Source organism: Lolium rigidum, chromosome 3 (genome assembly GCF_022539505.1).
Source record: "Lolium rigidum isolate FL_2022 chromosome 3, APGP_CSIRO_Lrig_0.1, whole genome shotgun sequence".
Lineage (NCBI taxonomy): Eukaryota > Viridiplantae > Streptophyta > Magnoliopsida > Poales > Poaceae > Lolium > Lolium rigidum.
In genome coordinates this window covers 283,006,257-283,022,589 of record NC_061510.1, presented here as the reverse complement: position 1 = coordinate 283,022,589, position 16,333 = coordinate 283,006,257, and the positions used below count along the sequence as shown (strand labels likewise).

The following is a 16,333-nucleotide window of genomic DNA, read 5'->3' as shown; positions in this document are numbered from 1 at the left end:
TTTTGTGCTTTGGACTTACTCCACATTGGGCATCTTTTTTAAGATATTATAGCAGACCATTACACTTGAAGATAAACGGGTTCAATTTTTTTCTTACAAAGAGTCGCCCTTTTCTGGCAAATCCAGATGAAACACTACTATTCTTCTCTCTGCCCTTTGAGCCAATTTCAGTTCTGACCATTTGGAATTAAAAGTTTCATCCTTATAAGTTCAGTGAAAACACTAAAATTTCTGTAGGCTGCGAAAAATACAAATAAACTCCATAGAATTTGGAAATATTCATGGATCAATGATGTTGTATTTTTAGAAAATAATTTAATTATGGTGATATTGTTGATTCTTCTTAAGGATTAACCAAATTTTGTATCAACAATTTTTGGATTTGATTAGGATTTTAGTAGGGAGATTTAAAATCCTACCCATGGACACCGTGCAATAGAGCTTACCCGTAAAAGTGGAAGTTCCTTTTTAAAGGTGAAAGTAGATGTTCTTTTTAGGCAAACTAGTAATGCCACATATTAAAAAATTCACAAGAAATAGGTATTAACATTTACTCTAAATATATCATCCAAATTCCAACCCAATATTAGAGGATAAAAATAATTTGTGAGCCAAATAATCATGTATTTGCAAAACAATTTCTAAACAAACTTGATCTAGGTTTTGATGATGATATGCTTTTGTCCAAAACTAATATGCTAATATCGTTTGATTTCTATCATTGCTAATGCCGCAGTGCAATTTAGAAAGGTTCAGGAGCAGTATACTACGAAGAAAAGATAGATTAAACATAACCTCACAATCTTCTATCACTCTGTTTGTCTTATAAGCTACATTTACTTAGTGATTCTGTGGTTTCTCACAAGCCAAGAACACAATAATGTTCAATTGTGAAACATAGCAGCAACCCGAGACAAAATCACGATGACCGATAATCTGGCCTTCAATTGTTGATAGTCAGCCCATTCTCCTTTCGAGTGCCATGGAAGCCCATAAAGAGCATGATGCTAGGCATAGTGCACGAGTTTGAATGATATTTCGAATTCATAAGGTGGTTTTGCTCTTTAGAAAAATAGAGAGGTGGTTTGCTTCCAGCTGATGCATATTCGTTTGTGTTATGAGTCTGTACTTTAAAAAATTCAGCAAGCTAATGAAATTATTTCTAAACAATTTAATATCGTGCTATAGTTGCTGCAATGCTGCCTTTGTGCCTGCCCAGACAACAAGACACCTAACCTAGCATAAGTAATTTGGCAGTAGGAAAAGCAGTGCTGACGAGAGCGATAACCCACTTTCTCAACTCTCCAGCCTCCACACGACACGACTACCCGACCACTACAAATACACACACCGGATTAAACCCCTGTTAAGCTTCATGCACTAACCAACTATTCCAAAAGACCGATCTGATGGAAAGAGCTAGGCAATCCACTTATAGTTTAACAACCCCGCAGCAAGAACTCGAGAGGCCGACGGCGGCACGACAATGGCAGAGGAGCCTCCGCCGCGGAGAAAGCCGAAGCCGCCGATGTCGCACATCATGCGCCTATCCCTCAGGGTCGTGGACTACGTATCCGACGCGACCCGCCGCGCCGACGGCACCGTGAACCGCCGTGTGCTCTCCCTGCTGGACCCTCGCGTCCCGGCCCTCTCCTCCCCGTGCCGCGGCGTCGCCTCCCGCGACGTCGTCATCGACCCGGCCATCCGCCTCCGCGCCCGCCTCTTCCACCCTGCCGCTAGACCAGCCGGCAGCACCGCGCCTCTCCCCGTGATCGTCTTCTTCCACGGCGGCGGGTTCGCGTTCCTCTCCAACGCGTCCCTGGCCTACGACGCCGTGTGCCGCCGCATCGCGCGGTACGCCTCGGCGGCCGTGCTCTCCGTCGACTACCGCCGCGCCCCGGAGTACCGCTTCCCGGCGCCCTACGACGACGGCGTCGCCGCCCTCCGCTTCCTCGATGACCCCAAGAACCACCCCGCGGACGTGCCGCTCGACGCCTCACGCTGCTTCCTCGCCGGGGACAGCGCCGGCGGCAACATCTCGCACCACGTCGCGAGGCGATACGCCTCGGACGTCCAAACTTTCAAGAACGTCCGGCTCGCGGGCGTCATCGCCGTCCAGCCCTTCTTCGGCGGCGAGGAGCGGACGCCCTCCGAGCTCCGCCTCCACGGCGCGCCGATCGTGTCCGTGCCCCGCACCGACTGGATGTGGCGCGCGTTCCTCCCGCACGGCGCCGACCGTTCTCACGAGGCCGCGTGCTGCACCACCCCTGAGGCAGCCGCAGGTATAGACTCCCCGGCGTTCCCGCCGGTGCTGCTCGTCATCGGCGGCTACGACCCGCTGCAAGACTGGCAGCGGCGGTACTGCGAGATGCTGATGGGCAGCGGGAAGGACGTGACGGTGCTGGAGTACCCGGACGGCATCCACGCCTTCTTCCTCTTTCCCATGTTCGACGACGCGCGGGACCTCATGACTCGCATCGCCGAGTTCGTCGGCGGCGGCCAGTGACGACGCCGCCTACTGTAAACATTCTTGTTGTGGTTGGAAACTTGAGTGACGTACTCACGTGTCTGTTGCGCAGTTTCGTACGTGTTACTCCAGTTTGGTTTTGGCTTGGTTGATTTAGTATGAAACGTGTTTGGTGATTGTTAGTTGTACTTCTGGTGAGTTCGGCATGAATCGAGAATTGACGTTGGAGTAAAACAAAAAAAAAAAAAAAAAAAAAAAGACGTTGGAGTAAAACCTAGATTAGGTACCGTGATGTGACTCTGTGCTATATGGTGAATGGTTGATGGGGACGGCAGCAAGCGGCGGGTGTAAGAGCATCCCCACTCGTTGGCGCTCCCCACGCTCAAATCCGGCGAAATTTTCGTTCGAATTGGATCAATTTTTGGCATGGCGGGCAGTATATTTCCAGTCGTGCGCTCCCCAAGCGGCATTTCTCGGGGAAAAAGAGGATGGTCCGGGGAGTCCGGACGAAAGAGGAGACACGTGGGCGTGGGCGGTTGATTTTGCTCCATCCGGAGTCCCCGAGCGCTCCCCGGGGGGGCGGGGATGGCGTGGGATCGTCGGATGAATTTAGGCCCAAATCCGGAGGAAATCGAGGAACCGGGGGCGCGACTGGGCCGGATTTCGTCGCCCGGATGTAAAAAACGGCTCGTGGGGGCTTCTCGGGGAGACGAGTGGAGATGCTCTAACCGTGATTCTTTCTTTTTTTCTAGAATCGCCCTTCTTTTATTAACTTACTGCCTCTATTTATAAAAGGATGATGCAAGTTTATCTAGATTTAAATGTATCTAGATACTTTTAGTGTATATATTTATTAGAATTTAGATAGATCTCCAACATTCTTTTATGGTCGAAATGTCTGTTAATTTTTCAAAACCATGTTGATTGATATAGTGGATCAGATGTGCATCCATGAGCAAGAAAAAGATGTCCAATTTCGCAGTATCCCACCGTCGAGTAGTTTGGTTGATGGTATTTGAGACCCGTTGCAGTGGCACCCGATCCACAACTGTGCAACATACAAGCTGTTTTTAAAAGAAATGTGGTAGAGGAAGCCCCTAAAACGATAATCTGCATCCGTGTGTACTTAAATTTGGTTGACTGGATTGTACATCCTCTTCCCTAACCAAGTGAGTTAGACAAGCATACGGCCTCAATGACCCATCTTTGGGTATATATATATCCAGGTATCGCCGCATGCATGCCTATCAGCACATGTACAATTGTGGCGAATTAAACCCTACGCGAGAGATCATCTCCCTTTCCACAATAGAGCGTCAAACCTTGGACTGGTTTAACTAGGAGGTTTGTACATTATCGCAGAAGTCTTATTTACGACCAAGTTAATTTTACATCAAGGCATCAAGGAATAATTTTTTTTAATAATCTCATTTACTTTTCAAATGTTGAGTTCCTCACTACCCCCACCCTTGCAAGGTCTGAGATTCCTGCATTATTTTCGTATAAACCCTTCTATTTTATGGAAATAAACATGCACTCCATCTCAAGGTGGTTTTGTAAGTGTTTCATTGAGGTTTCAGACATATTTCACCTCTAGTTTCACAAAAAACAACAAAAGGTTTCACCGAATGCAAAACATATATGAAACAATGCAAGCATCTTTGTTCCTTCATGAATACATGTATACAACATATATGAACTTATATCGAATCTCCATACATTAATTAAACATTTTTTTGTTTCTTCATGAAACAAGAATATATGGGAACCACAACCTGAACATTTACGAAACCTCCCCAGGGCGAAGCGACGTGTTAATTTCCCAAAATTAGAAGGGTCTATATGAAAAATGTTGGCATGCGAAGTGTAGCAGGAATGTCCAAAGGATGGATGGAGGTGATAGTGTTGGAATGTCAACATGCCAGGGGTTGTTCGTTTTTGCATTTTCGTTTGATTTAAACCAATTGTTTTTATCAATATGTTTCTCAAGGAAAACTGTCTACTATTACTATAACATCATAGCCACCTATGCCAAACTATCCACGATAAGTTGAAAAAAGCTTATGTTTTAGAGCAATTTGTGTTTACCTACCTATCGCTAGTAGCTTTACATCCTTTTTTAAATTTTTTTGGGGCCATACTGAACTCTGCAACCCCTATATGACATGAACCCACATGTATATAGTGTGTCCATATTGTACTTGTTGCACTCCCTTCTTTCTTTTGCCCGATATCAATGGCATCCATCACGAATGCTACCTAAAGGCCGCAACCACATCAAGGTTGAAGAAAATACTGATGTAATACTACAGTCAAGGAGAGTCCTCCGCCACTGCTGTTGAAATCTCGGAGGTGGAGAAAGTTGTCGCTGCCACCACCAGCGCGGTCATGTTAGGGAGGTGGTTGTTGTACGATGAGGATGTAGGTGATGAAAGCGGAATATGAGGAGGAAGATATGTGCTAGGAGAAGGATAATGGCCATCGGCGGGATTGAGAGATGGAGGATAAGGAACGGTAAGATCAAAAGGCTGGTAAGAAAGATGTGGATGCTTTATGAGTTAGGGGTAGGGGAGGGAGGTAGGAGGGATTGAGAACCTTACGGTTAGGTTTGTAGGTACTTTAGTGGATTTGACCATCTTTAGCATATGTTGGCTACAAATTACATGTTATTCAAGACAGTTGAAGAAAAACAAGGTTGGGCGGTCTAAGAAACAGTCACACATATTTTTTTATTTTATTGTGAAAGAAAAGTTGCGGAAAAGTATCACCCATGAAGGTTTTTTCTAGAACAAGTACATCTGTAGAAATTAGCTTGGATTTTATTTGATGATGAGTGAACAATGTATACTTCTTTTTTTTTACATGATGATCAAATGTAGATACTTACAAGTTACAACATCTGCGTGTGGGGCATCCTCAACACAAAAAGTACTCACTCCGATTCGGTTGGAAATTCTTCCTTTTTTTGCGGGCAGAAATAAACTCATCTTTTGCTCCGCTGCTTCTATCTCCGATTTTACCTTGGTGTCGGATTGCTTTACGACGCGCACGTCCGGGCAGTATACTGTATAATCTATTGATTCCATAACGTAGTTGTTATATTTCCTTATTCCAGACCGTTTCGGATTGCTCTACGTGCAAGTTCAGCGTCCAGGGCTATATATAGTGCGTGGTGACCAGCGTCAGCAGCATCAAAAATTCGAACCCATCATCGGTTGACTAGCAGACCTAATACGCCGGCATTGAAGCACTTCTTCCATGTCGTCGCGGAAAAGGTTCTCGCTGCCGGTGCTGCTCGTATTCCTCCTCGCGTTATTGTTCCTCGCCGGCGCAACCGACACGCTTCATCGGAAGGACCATAATAGCCTGTCAGCAGCATCCGGCGCGATCTCGCGTAAACTGCTACGCGTAGTCCATGGAGCGAAACAAGCCAAGAAGCAGCCATCGGACGGCGAAGCTTTGCCCAGGGGCATCGTGCACGGCACGTCCAACCTCGAGATGGTATCCATGGTCGGCGACCCTGAGCAGAAGCACGGCGGCGGGAAGAGCCTCCTGGCGATCCCGGTGGGCATCAAGAACAAGGCCGCTGTAGACAAGCTCGTCTCCAAGTTCCCTGCCGACAGATTCACGCTGATGGTCTTCCACTACGACGGCGCCGGGGAGGACCAGTGGGATGACCTCGAGTGGTCGCGCCGCGCGGTGCACGTGTCGGCGCGCGGCCAGACCAAGTGGTGGTTCGCCAAGCGGTTCCTGCACCCCGACATTGTTGCCGAGTACGACTACGTCTTCCTGTGGGATGAGGACGTCGAGGTGGACGCCTTCGACCCTGTCCGGTACCTCGACATCGTCAAGAGCCAAGGGCTCGAGGTATCTCAGCCGGCACTCGACCGCCGGTCCGAGATCCACCATGGCATCACGGCGCGTGCACTGCTGAGGCCCGGCGTTCAAGGAGGGGGCGACGTGCACCGGAGGTTCTACAAGGCTGCTTCGGCCTTGGGAGGAGGAGGGTGCGACGACAGCAGCACGGGGCCGCCGTGCGCGGGGTGGGTGGAGATGATGGTGCCAGTGTTCTCCCGCGCGGCGTGGCGCTGCAGCTGGGGCATGGTCCAGAACGACCTCGTGCACGCCTGGGGCCTCGACTACAAGCTCGGCTACTGCGCGCAGGGCGACAGGACGCTCAAGGTTGGCGTCGTCGACAGCGAGTACGTCCTACACAGGGGAGTCCCTATGCTCGGCGGGACCGAGGGCAAGGCCGCGGCTTTCCGGGCCGCGGTGAGGAGGCGATCGCATGCTGAGATGCAGATTTTCGACAGGAGATGGAAGGAAGCTGCAGCCAACGACGCGTCATGGACAGACCCTTACCAGTAGCCAACGACGACAGCTTGTAATCAGTTGCTTCGAACTAGATAGATGATAGGTGTAATGACTTAGTAGTAAGTATATATATTTTTACTGATCTGGATAGTCGTAGGGCCTGTATATGATGGCATGAGATTTTGGCCAAATCAGGAAGTGAGCCGTGAGAGAGATGGGCTTGGAAGATCACATGTGGAAGATCTTTGAAGCGGCCTTGCGCGAAGAATTTGGGCTAGATTGCCCGTGTATCTTTAATTATGGTAGTTTATATCTTAGATTGAAAGTTAGAGTTTTACCCGTGCACGGTTAGGTGCACACCTAAATTAGAAAGTCTCCTGGACTATAAATATGTATCTAGGGTTTATGGAATAAACAACAACCAACGTTCAACCAACCAAATCAATCTCGGCGCATCGCCAACTCCTTCATCTCGAGGGTTTCTACCGGTAAGCAACATGCTGCCTAGATCGCATCTTGCGATCTAGGCAGCACTAAGCTCCACGTTGTTCATGCGTTGCTCGTACTGAAGCCTTGTTGATGGCGAGCAACGTAGTTATCATAGATGTGTTAGGGTTAGCATAGTTCTTCGCGTAAACATGCTATCGTAGTGCAACCCTTGCATATCTAGCCGCCCTCACACCTATCTCAGGTGTGGGGGCGGCACCCCGCTTGATCGTTATTTAGTAGATCTGATCCGTTACGATTGCTCCATGTTCATCAAGGATTAGTTTAATATCTGCAATAGTTAGGCCTTACAAGGGGCTGGAGGATCCAGCGGCACGTAGGGTGTCGTTCGTTAGTCCTAGACGAGGATGTTCCGGGGATCAACCTCGTGTTGGTTTTTAGGCCTTGTCTAGGATCGACTTACGATCACCGTGCGTGGCCGCGAGGCCCAATCCTGAGTAGGATGTTCCGATTATGCGGTGAAAACCCTAAATCGTCGTAGATCTAATTAGCTTTATCTTGATCAAGCAGGACCACCATATATTCGTGCACCCCGTACGAATCATGGGTGGATCGGCTCCTTGAGCCGATTCACAGGATAACCTGAGAGCCGATCGAGGCTCGTATTTAATGTTTACGTGTATGCCATGCAGGAAACTAAGCGAGGCATCTCCATCACCTTCCCGACCGGGTATAGGTCGGGTGGCACGCCCTTGCAATCAGCATCGGACGTGTGACCAGAAGGCTTTGCGGGCCGTCGCTTGGAGGGACCTCGGCCAGCCGCAGCCCTAGGTTGTTCCCGGCTCTACGGTGTTGCCCGTCGCTGCCCGCCGGTGGGTTTCTGACGACAACACATTCTGGCACGCCCGGTGGGACAAGCTTCTACATCGACCACATCGCCATCTACATCTGAGATGGCGGACGGCACGCCAGTCACGTACGAGGACCTGACCGATGAGCTCAAGAAGAAGTATGACGAGATTAAGGTCATCCTCGAGGCCGACCTCATCGGCTCTTTCCACAGAACCCGTTTCCATGGCATCAGATGGAAGGGGTTCTCGCCTAATGGTGCACTAGATGGGATAGACCTCTCTGCCCCATCGGAAGAACGCACCAGGTCCCTGCGGCAGGAGATCAACTACCTGGTGGCTCACTCGCTACACCGCCACCCTGAGAACCTGGTCAACACGTTGGAGCGTGTCGCTCTTCGCGTGATCCAGGAGATCATGAGGCACCGGCACTCGCCGTCGGGACCAGCTCTCGGGACGCATCAAGGAGAGTTGCCACTCCGAGTCCCGTCCACCGCTGCCATATGCGTTGGCAGCACCAGAAGTGCCGGCTTCACCGGCATTCATCGTCTACAAGATCGGTGGTGACCCTGGTGACTACCAGTTCTTGCCTGAGGCGCCTAAGGAGATCCCTCACGGGTACACGTGCACGTATGTGCCAGATTGTGGTAACTGGACACTCACAAACCAGGCCACAGCATCAGGAACTCCTGGGAAAACGGGAGGGACGTCAGCGATAGAGCTTGAGAAGCAGACGTGGCTAACTAGGTACGCCACCCCGACAAACCTCCAGAGCTCGGCTCCTGCAGTTGGCTCAGAGCTGGAAAAGCAAACATGGTTGGCTAAGTACGCCACCCCGGCGAATCTTCAGAGTTCAACTCCTGCAGCCAGCACAGCGGATCAGATCAGTACCATACTGAGAGACCAGTTCGGCATGGTGCCGAAAAGGAGGGCAATCGGCTATTCCAAGCCGTATCCCGACGACTACGAGATGATCCCGCTACCACCCAAATATCGGCTCCCTGATTTCTCCAAATTCAGTGGATCGGATGGTTCCAGCTCCATCGAGCACGTGGGCCGATATTTGGCACAACTAGGACCGGCTTCAGTGTCGGATCAACTACGCGTGAGGCTCTTTTCACAGTCCCTCACGGGATCGGCTTTCGGATGGTACACCTCGTTGCCACCAGACTCCATCCGGACTTGGAAGCGCTTGGAAGAGCAGCTCCATACGCAGTACCATTCGGAGGCTTCCGAGTCCGGCATTGCCGATCTAGCACAATTGCGTCAGAAGCGCGGGGAAACGGTGACAGAATACATCCAGCGCTTCAGGAATCTTAGGAACCGATGTTATTCGGTTCGTTTAACTGAAAAGGAAGCAGTCGAGTTGGCAGTAGCAGGCCTCGCAACACCGCTCAAGGACATGGCCTCCCAAGCAGACTATCCCTCACTGGCGCACATGGTTCAGAAACTGTCGGCATATGAACAGCGCCACCCGGACCTGTACCAGGACAAATTCAAGCGTGCAGTAGTCCTGGTCAATGCAGAGGAAGACGAAGTTCCTGCGGGAGACCAAGAGGTAGCAGTGGCTGAATGGGCTCGGGGTGGAACCCCCGTGTCCTGCAAATGGGTAAAGCCACCAGGCCCGCCCAGGGGATTTGATTTTGACGTGACCAAGACTGAGCAAATCTTCGACCTCCTGCTCAAGGAGAAGCAGTTGACGATTCCTGAAGGTCTCAAATTCCCCACGGCGCAAGAGCTGAACGGAAAGCCATACTGCAAATGGCATAACTCGCTCTCCCATGCCACCAACGACTGCAGGGTGTGGCGTCAGCACATCCAAGCGGCGATAGAGAAGGGACGACTGATTTTCAACCAGTACGCCATGAAGGTCGACACCCAGCCCTTCCCCGCCGTTAACATGGTAGAATGCACTTACCCTGAAGGTTGCCAGCCAGGATCCTCGTTCAGCATCAACATGGTAGGACCTGGGCACCACTCTGGCAAAGATGGAGACGAGGGCAGCTGCTCTCGTAGCAAGGACACAGAGGAAGCCGCTCCACGCGATCGGCTCCGTCATGATGGCAAGCGCTACGTCACAGAGGGAGAAGTGAAGAACATCGGATATCAGCGACCCCTCTCTCGATCACCTCCTCAACAAGTATGTGAGTCAGTATGACCGACGCCGACGATCCAGCGATGATGATGAAAGAGATCGTCTGGCTAGAGAAGCCAGAAGACATCGTCGGCACGATCACGATGAGGAGGAGCACGAGCGTCGTGCCAAAGAAGAATCAAGGGAGCAAGATGACAACGACAGGCACTGGGACTGCCCCTTCTTCAGACACTGCTGGGATTCAGGAATGAGCCGATTGCCCACAATCGGCAATTGCCCAGAATGCAACCAAAAGAAGAAGGAGGCAGCCAACGTGTCCGTGTTCAGGCGCTTAGGGCCTCTCCCGCCGCAGAGCAAACGCGCTGAGTCCCCTCGGTGGGCGGATCTCGAGGATTCAGAAGACGAGGGACAAGAAGAGGAAGACAGGTACCACCGGCCAAGGTGGTGCCCTGATGGACTCAGCCGTTCACAAAAGCGCAGGGTTCAGCGTTTGCGCGGTCTGGAGGAAGCCGAAAGGGTATACTTGCATACGTTAAGGAAGGCACGACCTGATCTGGCTGCAAAAGTTCAGCGAACCCTGGATGAAGAGGGTCGTCCACGGAAAATGGAGTGGCGTCCCAAGCAAAGGAAAGCCGATGATGAAACATCGGCTGGCACAAACATGGTGTTCATCCTCCCTTCGGAGTTCAGTGCTCCAGGATTAGACGAGGCACCTGTGGCACAACTTGACTGCGGCCCACGGCCGGTTATCTTTGAAAAGCCACGAGAAAGAAGCTACAGACATCTGAAGGCCCTGTACTTGCGAGGTTACATCGATGGGAGGCCTGTAAATAAGATGCTGGTGGACACTGGAGCGGCAGTCAACATCATGCCATACTCTATGCTACGTCGGCTGGGACGCTCTAGCTCAGATCTAATCAAGACCAACGTGACATTGAGCGATTTCAACGGCCAAGCATCTAACGCACAAGGTGTTCTGAACGTGGATCTGACTGTAGGAAGGAAAACTATCCCTACAACGTTCTTCATCGTCGATAGCGCGAGCACTTATGCTGTTCTGCTGGGAAGGGATTGGATCCATGCCAACTGCTGCATTCCCTCCACGATGCACCAATGCATAATACAGTGGGATGGAGATGAGGTGGAGGTCGTCCAGGCCGACGACTCAGCCGAAATTTCGACGGCTGGCATGAATGCATGGGAAGCAGCAGGCCAAGAACCCCTCTCAGGTATCAATTTGGACGACTGCGAGCGCATCGACGTGACGAAGGGGAGGGTTAAGCTGGTTTTATCCACTGGCCCGACCGTATAGCTGAAGCAAAGCGATGAGCAGACATGGCGAGGTTGATCCGTGTGATCGGCCCCAAAAATTGTGAAGGAGCATTACAGAACCTTCAGTCAGCGCTCCAATCAATATGGAGGCCGATTCCAGCAATCGGCCAAAATTATCTTCACCACATGTTCCGCTTATGTGCAGCATCGATCTACTGGGCAGCGGCCACGTCGTCAGATGAGGGTCAGCACGAATCCTTGCGGAGCCGACGTGCAAGTGCAGTGCCCTAGCCAACCATAAAAGCCGATATCTGCAGTCACCTGGCAGATTCGGCTCGGGGGGCATATAGTCAGATGGACATGTGCAGCAAACATATGTACAATGAAACATTAGGGGCCGATTAGAGAAAAATCGGCCAGTAAAAAACTTTTATAACAGACAGCCGAGGCGCAGCCATCGACTCTAGTACGACCAAGACCCACTGGCTATGTGCTCAAAGTTCACGGCAACGTCGACGTTCAGTGGAATAAAGCTGATCAACGAGCTGTGCATCATCGCCGACATTCTCGCCTTGATTAAGGCTCGGGGGGCAGCTAACTTGGCAGATGTTATGTTTTGGGAGCCGATTGGAGTCGCATCGACTGACCCTGCATCGTGATCTTCTCTGAAAGTAGTTCAGGTGTTGCAAAGGAAAACTGCTAAAGCTACGGAGAGGGACCGAAAAAGGAGGCCGTCGGCTGTACAGGTTTTGGACCGTCCTGTCGCTGCAAGAAAAGGAAAGGGACTCGATTCTCAAAATAGCCGATGAGTAGTCATCGGCTAAGGGGTTGCGAGAAATCATGATCAGATATCAAATCATAGCCTGAATTGCTTGACTGGCGGTTTAATCGATACTTGAGTCCGGCTTCACGGGCGTCCGAAGGGAAGGGATCCGATACGTGGCTATCGGTTTTTGTATGACTAGCGGAAGGAGTAAAATTGGATTAATTGGAAGAACGATTTCATTAATTCAAAGGAGCAGCTTTACAAGAAAGAGCCGATGGCTCTCAAAAGAAGGATCTGGTGCCTAGTGCCCTGCTACTACTAGTCCTATTCTACTAGTCGTCACTGTCCTCATCATCGCCGTCGTCGAGGTCGTCGGCGCTGCTCCCGGGAAGCTCCTCGTCGCTGCTACCCCAGCCCTTGGCCGGAGGTTCGTCTTCCTCGTCATCATCATCATCCTCGCTGTCCGCCCAAGTGCGGAAGCGCTTCATCGGCGGGTACCCAGCGGAAGAGGAGGAATCATCTTCCTCCTCCTCCTCTTCTCCTTCCTCGTCGTCATCATCGTCCTCGCTGTCCGCCCACTTGCGGGAGCGTTTCTTCGGCGGGAGCCTGGTGGAGGGGGAGACCTTGGTCTTCTCTACTTTCTTCTCCTTGTCAGAGGAGAGGGGGTTCACCCCGGAGTGGAGGTCGTCCTCTTTCTTGTTCTTCGGCGACGATTGGAGGGGGAGGCTTGAGGGGGAGGAGGAGGATGAAGACATCGTTACAGGGGAAGAGGGTTTTTTGGGTGCCGATGGCTGGAACAGAGGAAGGGGATGAAGAGAGCTGATCGATCGGCACAGTTAAATAATGAGAAGCCTGGTGAAAATTTAATGCCATTACAGTTTCCGAGGAAGTGATGCCAAAGCTATCGAATTTTGCAGAGAAGCTGGAAAGACAGGGCATCATGATGAAGGATACTGCGACAGGTCTGCTCTGCCACGACATGACCCTTCGAAGGAAAAACGAGTGGTTTTGAAATTATCATTGCCAAAACCAGGGGGGCATGTGTTATCACCAGATTTTGGCCAAATCAGGAAGTGGGCCGTGAGAGAGATGGGCTTGGAAGATCACATGTGGAAGATCTCTGAAGCGGCCTTGCGCGAAGAATTTGGGCTAGATTGCCCGTGTATCTTTAATTATGGTAGTTTATATCTTAGATTGAAAGTTAGAGTTTTACCCGTGCACGGTTAGGTGCACGCCTAAATTAGAAAGTCCCCTGGACTATAAATATGTATCTAGGGTTTATGGAATAAACAACAACCAACGTTCAACCAACCAAATCAATCTCGGCGCATCGCCAACTCCTTCATCTCGAGGGTTTCTACCGGTAAGCAACATGCTGCCTAGATCGCATCTTGCGATCTAGGCAGACAAGCTCCACGTTGTTCATGCGTTGCTCGTATCGAAGCCTTGTTGATGGCGAGCAACGTAGTTATCATAGATGTGTTAGGGTTAGCATAGTTCTTCGCGTAAACATGCTATCGTAGTGCAACCCTTGCATATCTAGCCGCCCTCACACCTATCTCGGGTGTGGGGGCGGCACCCCGCTTGATCGTTATTTAGTAGATCTGATCCGTTACGATTGCTCCTTGTTCATCAAGGATTAGTTTAATATCCGCAATAGTTAGGCCTTACAAGGGGCTGGAGGATCCAGCGGCACGTAGGGTGTCGTTCGTTAGTCCTAGACGGGATGTTCGGGGATCAACCTCGTGTTGGTTTTTAGGCCTTGTCTAGGATCGACTTACGATCACCGTGCGTGGCCGCGAGGCCCAATCCCGAGTAGGATGTTCCGATTATGCGGTGAAAACCCTAAATCGTCGTAGATCTAATTAGCTTTATCTTGATCAAGCAGGACCACCATATATTCGTGCACCCCGTACGAATCATGGGTGGATCGGCTCCTTGAGCCGATTCACAGGATAACCTGAGAGCCGATCGAGGCTCGTATTTAATGTTTACGTGTATGCCATGCGAGGAAACTAAGCGAGGCATCTCCATCACCTTCTACGACCGGGTATAGGTCAGGTGGCACGCCCTTGCAATCAGCATCGGACGTGTGACCAGAAGGCTTTGCGGGCCGTCGCTCGGAGGGACCTCGGCCAGCCGCAGCCCTAGGTTGTTCCCGGCTCTACGGTGTTGCCCGTCGCTGCCCGCCGGTGGGTTTCTGACGACAACAGAGTTTCACATGTTAGTAGTTGCTGCCATGATGTTTTATATTCTGGAATTAATCATGGAAATTGTGCCTAATTATCCAACAATCCAAAAACCTAATTGTAGGCAATTTCCTGAGTTAACAATGGCTGGTTTTGCTGATGCACTGAGGCCGGATAAGTTTACCGGTGTGCACTTTAAGAGGTGGCAGGTTAAGGCCACGCTCTGACTTACTCATCTGAAAGTGTTCGAAGTTAGTGATGGTTTACCTAAAGGAACTATATCTGACCAAGATCAGAACAAGTTCAAGGAAAACAATACTCTCTTCGTCGGATGCGTTCTGAGTATTCTTGCCGATCGTCCGTGTGATGTGTACATGCACATAACGGATGGTAAAGAGCTTTGGGATGCACCGAATGCTAAATTCGGTGCAACCGATGCGAGCGATGAACCGTACATCATGGAGAGCTTCCATGACATCGGGATGGTAAACAACCGTTCGTAGTCGAACAAGCTCATGAGATACGAGTGCATTGCGAAAGAGCTCGAACTCCTTAAGTGTGCCTTACCCGACAAGTTTGTGGCTGGATGCATCATTGCTAAGTTGCCCCCTTCATGGAGGAACTTTGCCACAACCCTCAAACACAAGAGACAGGGAGATATCGGTTGAAAATCCGATAGCGTCTCTTGATGTTGAGGAGAAAGCTCGGGCTAAGGATAATACCGAGAAAGGAGAGGGTCGGTCTAACGCCAACATGGTGCGGAAGAAACCCTACAACAAGAACAAAGGGAATAACAAGCCCTCCTTCAATAAGCCTATGAAGACTACAACCTTCGGGAAGAAGAAGATGATAAACAAAGCGGATCCGAGCTGCTTTACCCGTGGAGAGGCTGGCCACTTTTCTAAGGACTGTCCGAGAGAGGGCAGACCGCAAGAAAAAGGGGAGGCAAGTCAACACGGTGACCGCTAGCAATGCCGATGGGTACGGTAATCTCTTTACTTGTTCTTTCGGTATTTCAATCTCCATGTTGGTGGATTGATACAGGTGCTAATGTTCATGTGTGTGCCGACATATCCATGTTCACTTCTTACCAGGTCGCCCGGGATTCTTCCGTCTTGATGGGGAATGGGTCACATGCTTCGTTCGTGGTGTTGGCACGGTAGATCCGAAGTTCACTTCGGGAAGATCGTGCAGCCGAGGAACGTGCAGCATGTCCCTACTATGAACAAGAATCTCGTTAGCGGCTCCCTTCTATGCGAGAGATGGGTTTAAGGTTGTTTTAGAGTCGAATAAAGTAGTTGTTTCCAAGTTTGGACAATTTATTGGTAAAGGCTATGAGTGCGGAGGCTTGTTCCGCTTTTCGCTTTCGATTTCGGTAATAAGTCCGTGAACCATATTTGTGGCAATGTTAGTGATGATACCGAGTGTTTGGCATTCTCGTTTATGTCACATTAATTTTTGTTTAATGTCTCGGCTATCCAGTTTAAGTTTAATTCCGAATTTCACCATTGCCAAAGGTTCTAAGTGCCATAGTTGTGTGCAATCAAAGCAACCTCGGAAGCCTCACAAGGCGGCCGAGGAGAGAAACCTGGCACCTCTAGAACTCATACATTCTGATCTATGCGAGATGAATGGTGTGTTGACAAAAGGTGGAAAGAGATATTTCATGATATTGATTGATGATGCGACTAGATTCTGCTATGTTTATTTGTTGCGAACTAAAGATGAAGCTTTAGACTACTTTAAAATTTATAAAGCCGAAGTTGAAAATCAACTAGAGAGAAAGATCAAGCGTCTTAGGTCGGATCGTGGTGGCGAATATTTTCCTAAAATCTTTGATGAATTCTGTGAGGAACATGGCATTATTCATGAGAGGACGCCTCCCTATTCACCCCAATCAAACGGGGTTGCCGAGAGGAAAAACCGCACGCCGAC

General features: G+C 50.1%; 2 protein-coding genes across 2 annotated transcripts; both read left to right on the top strand.

The window, feature by feature from the left end:
* Positions 1-1,486: 1,486 nt before the first annotated feature.
* Positions 1,487-2,506, top strand: LOC124696600 (probable carboxylesterase 18). The gene has a single exon (XM_047229306.1). It carries the CDS (start codon positions 1,487-1,489, stop codon positions 2,504-2,506), a length of 1,020 nt encoding a protein of 339 aa, XP_047085262.1.
* Positions 2,507-5,725: 3,219 nt separating this feature from the next.
* LOC124696599 lies at positions 5,726-6,835 on the top strand. Its single transcript, XM_047229305.1, has one exon. The coding sequence runs from the start codon at positions 5,726-5,728 to the stop codon at positions 6,833-6,835; it is 1,110 nt and encodes a 369-aa protein (XP_047085261.1).
* Positions 6,836-16,333: the final 9,498 nt, after the last annotated feature.

Bases quoted from the DNA above. Each gene is read 5' to 3' on its own strand.
- LOC124696600 (XM_047229306.1), top strand. From the start codon at position 1,487: ATGGCAGAGGAGCCTCCGCCGCGGAGAAAGCCGAAGCCGCCGATGTCG.
- LOC124696599 (XM_047229305.1), top strand. From the start codon at position 5,726: ATGTCGTCGCGGAAAAGGTTCTCGCTGCCGGTGCTGCTCGTATTCCTC.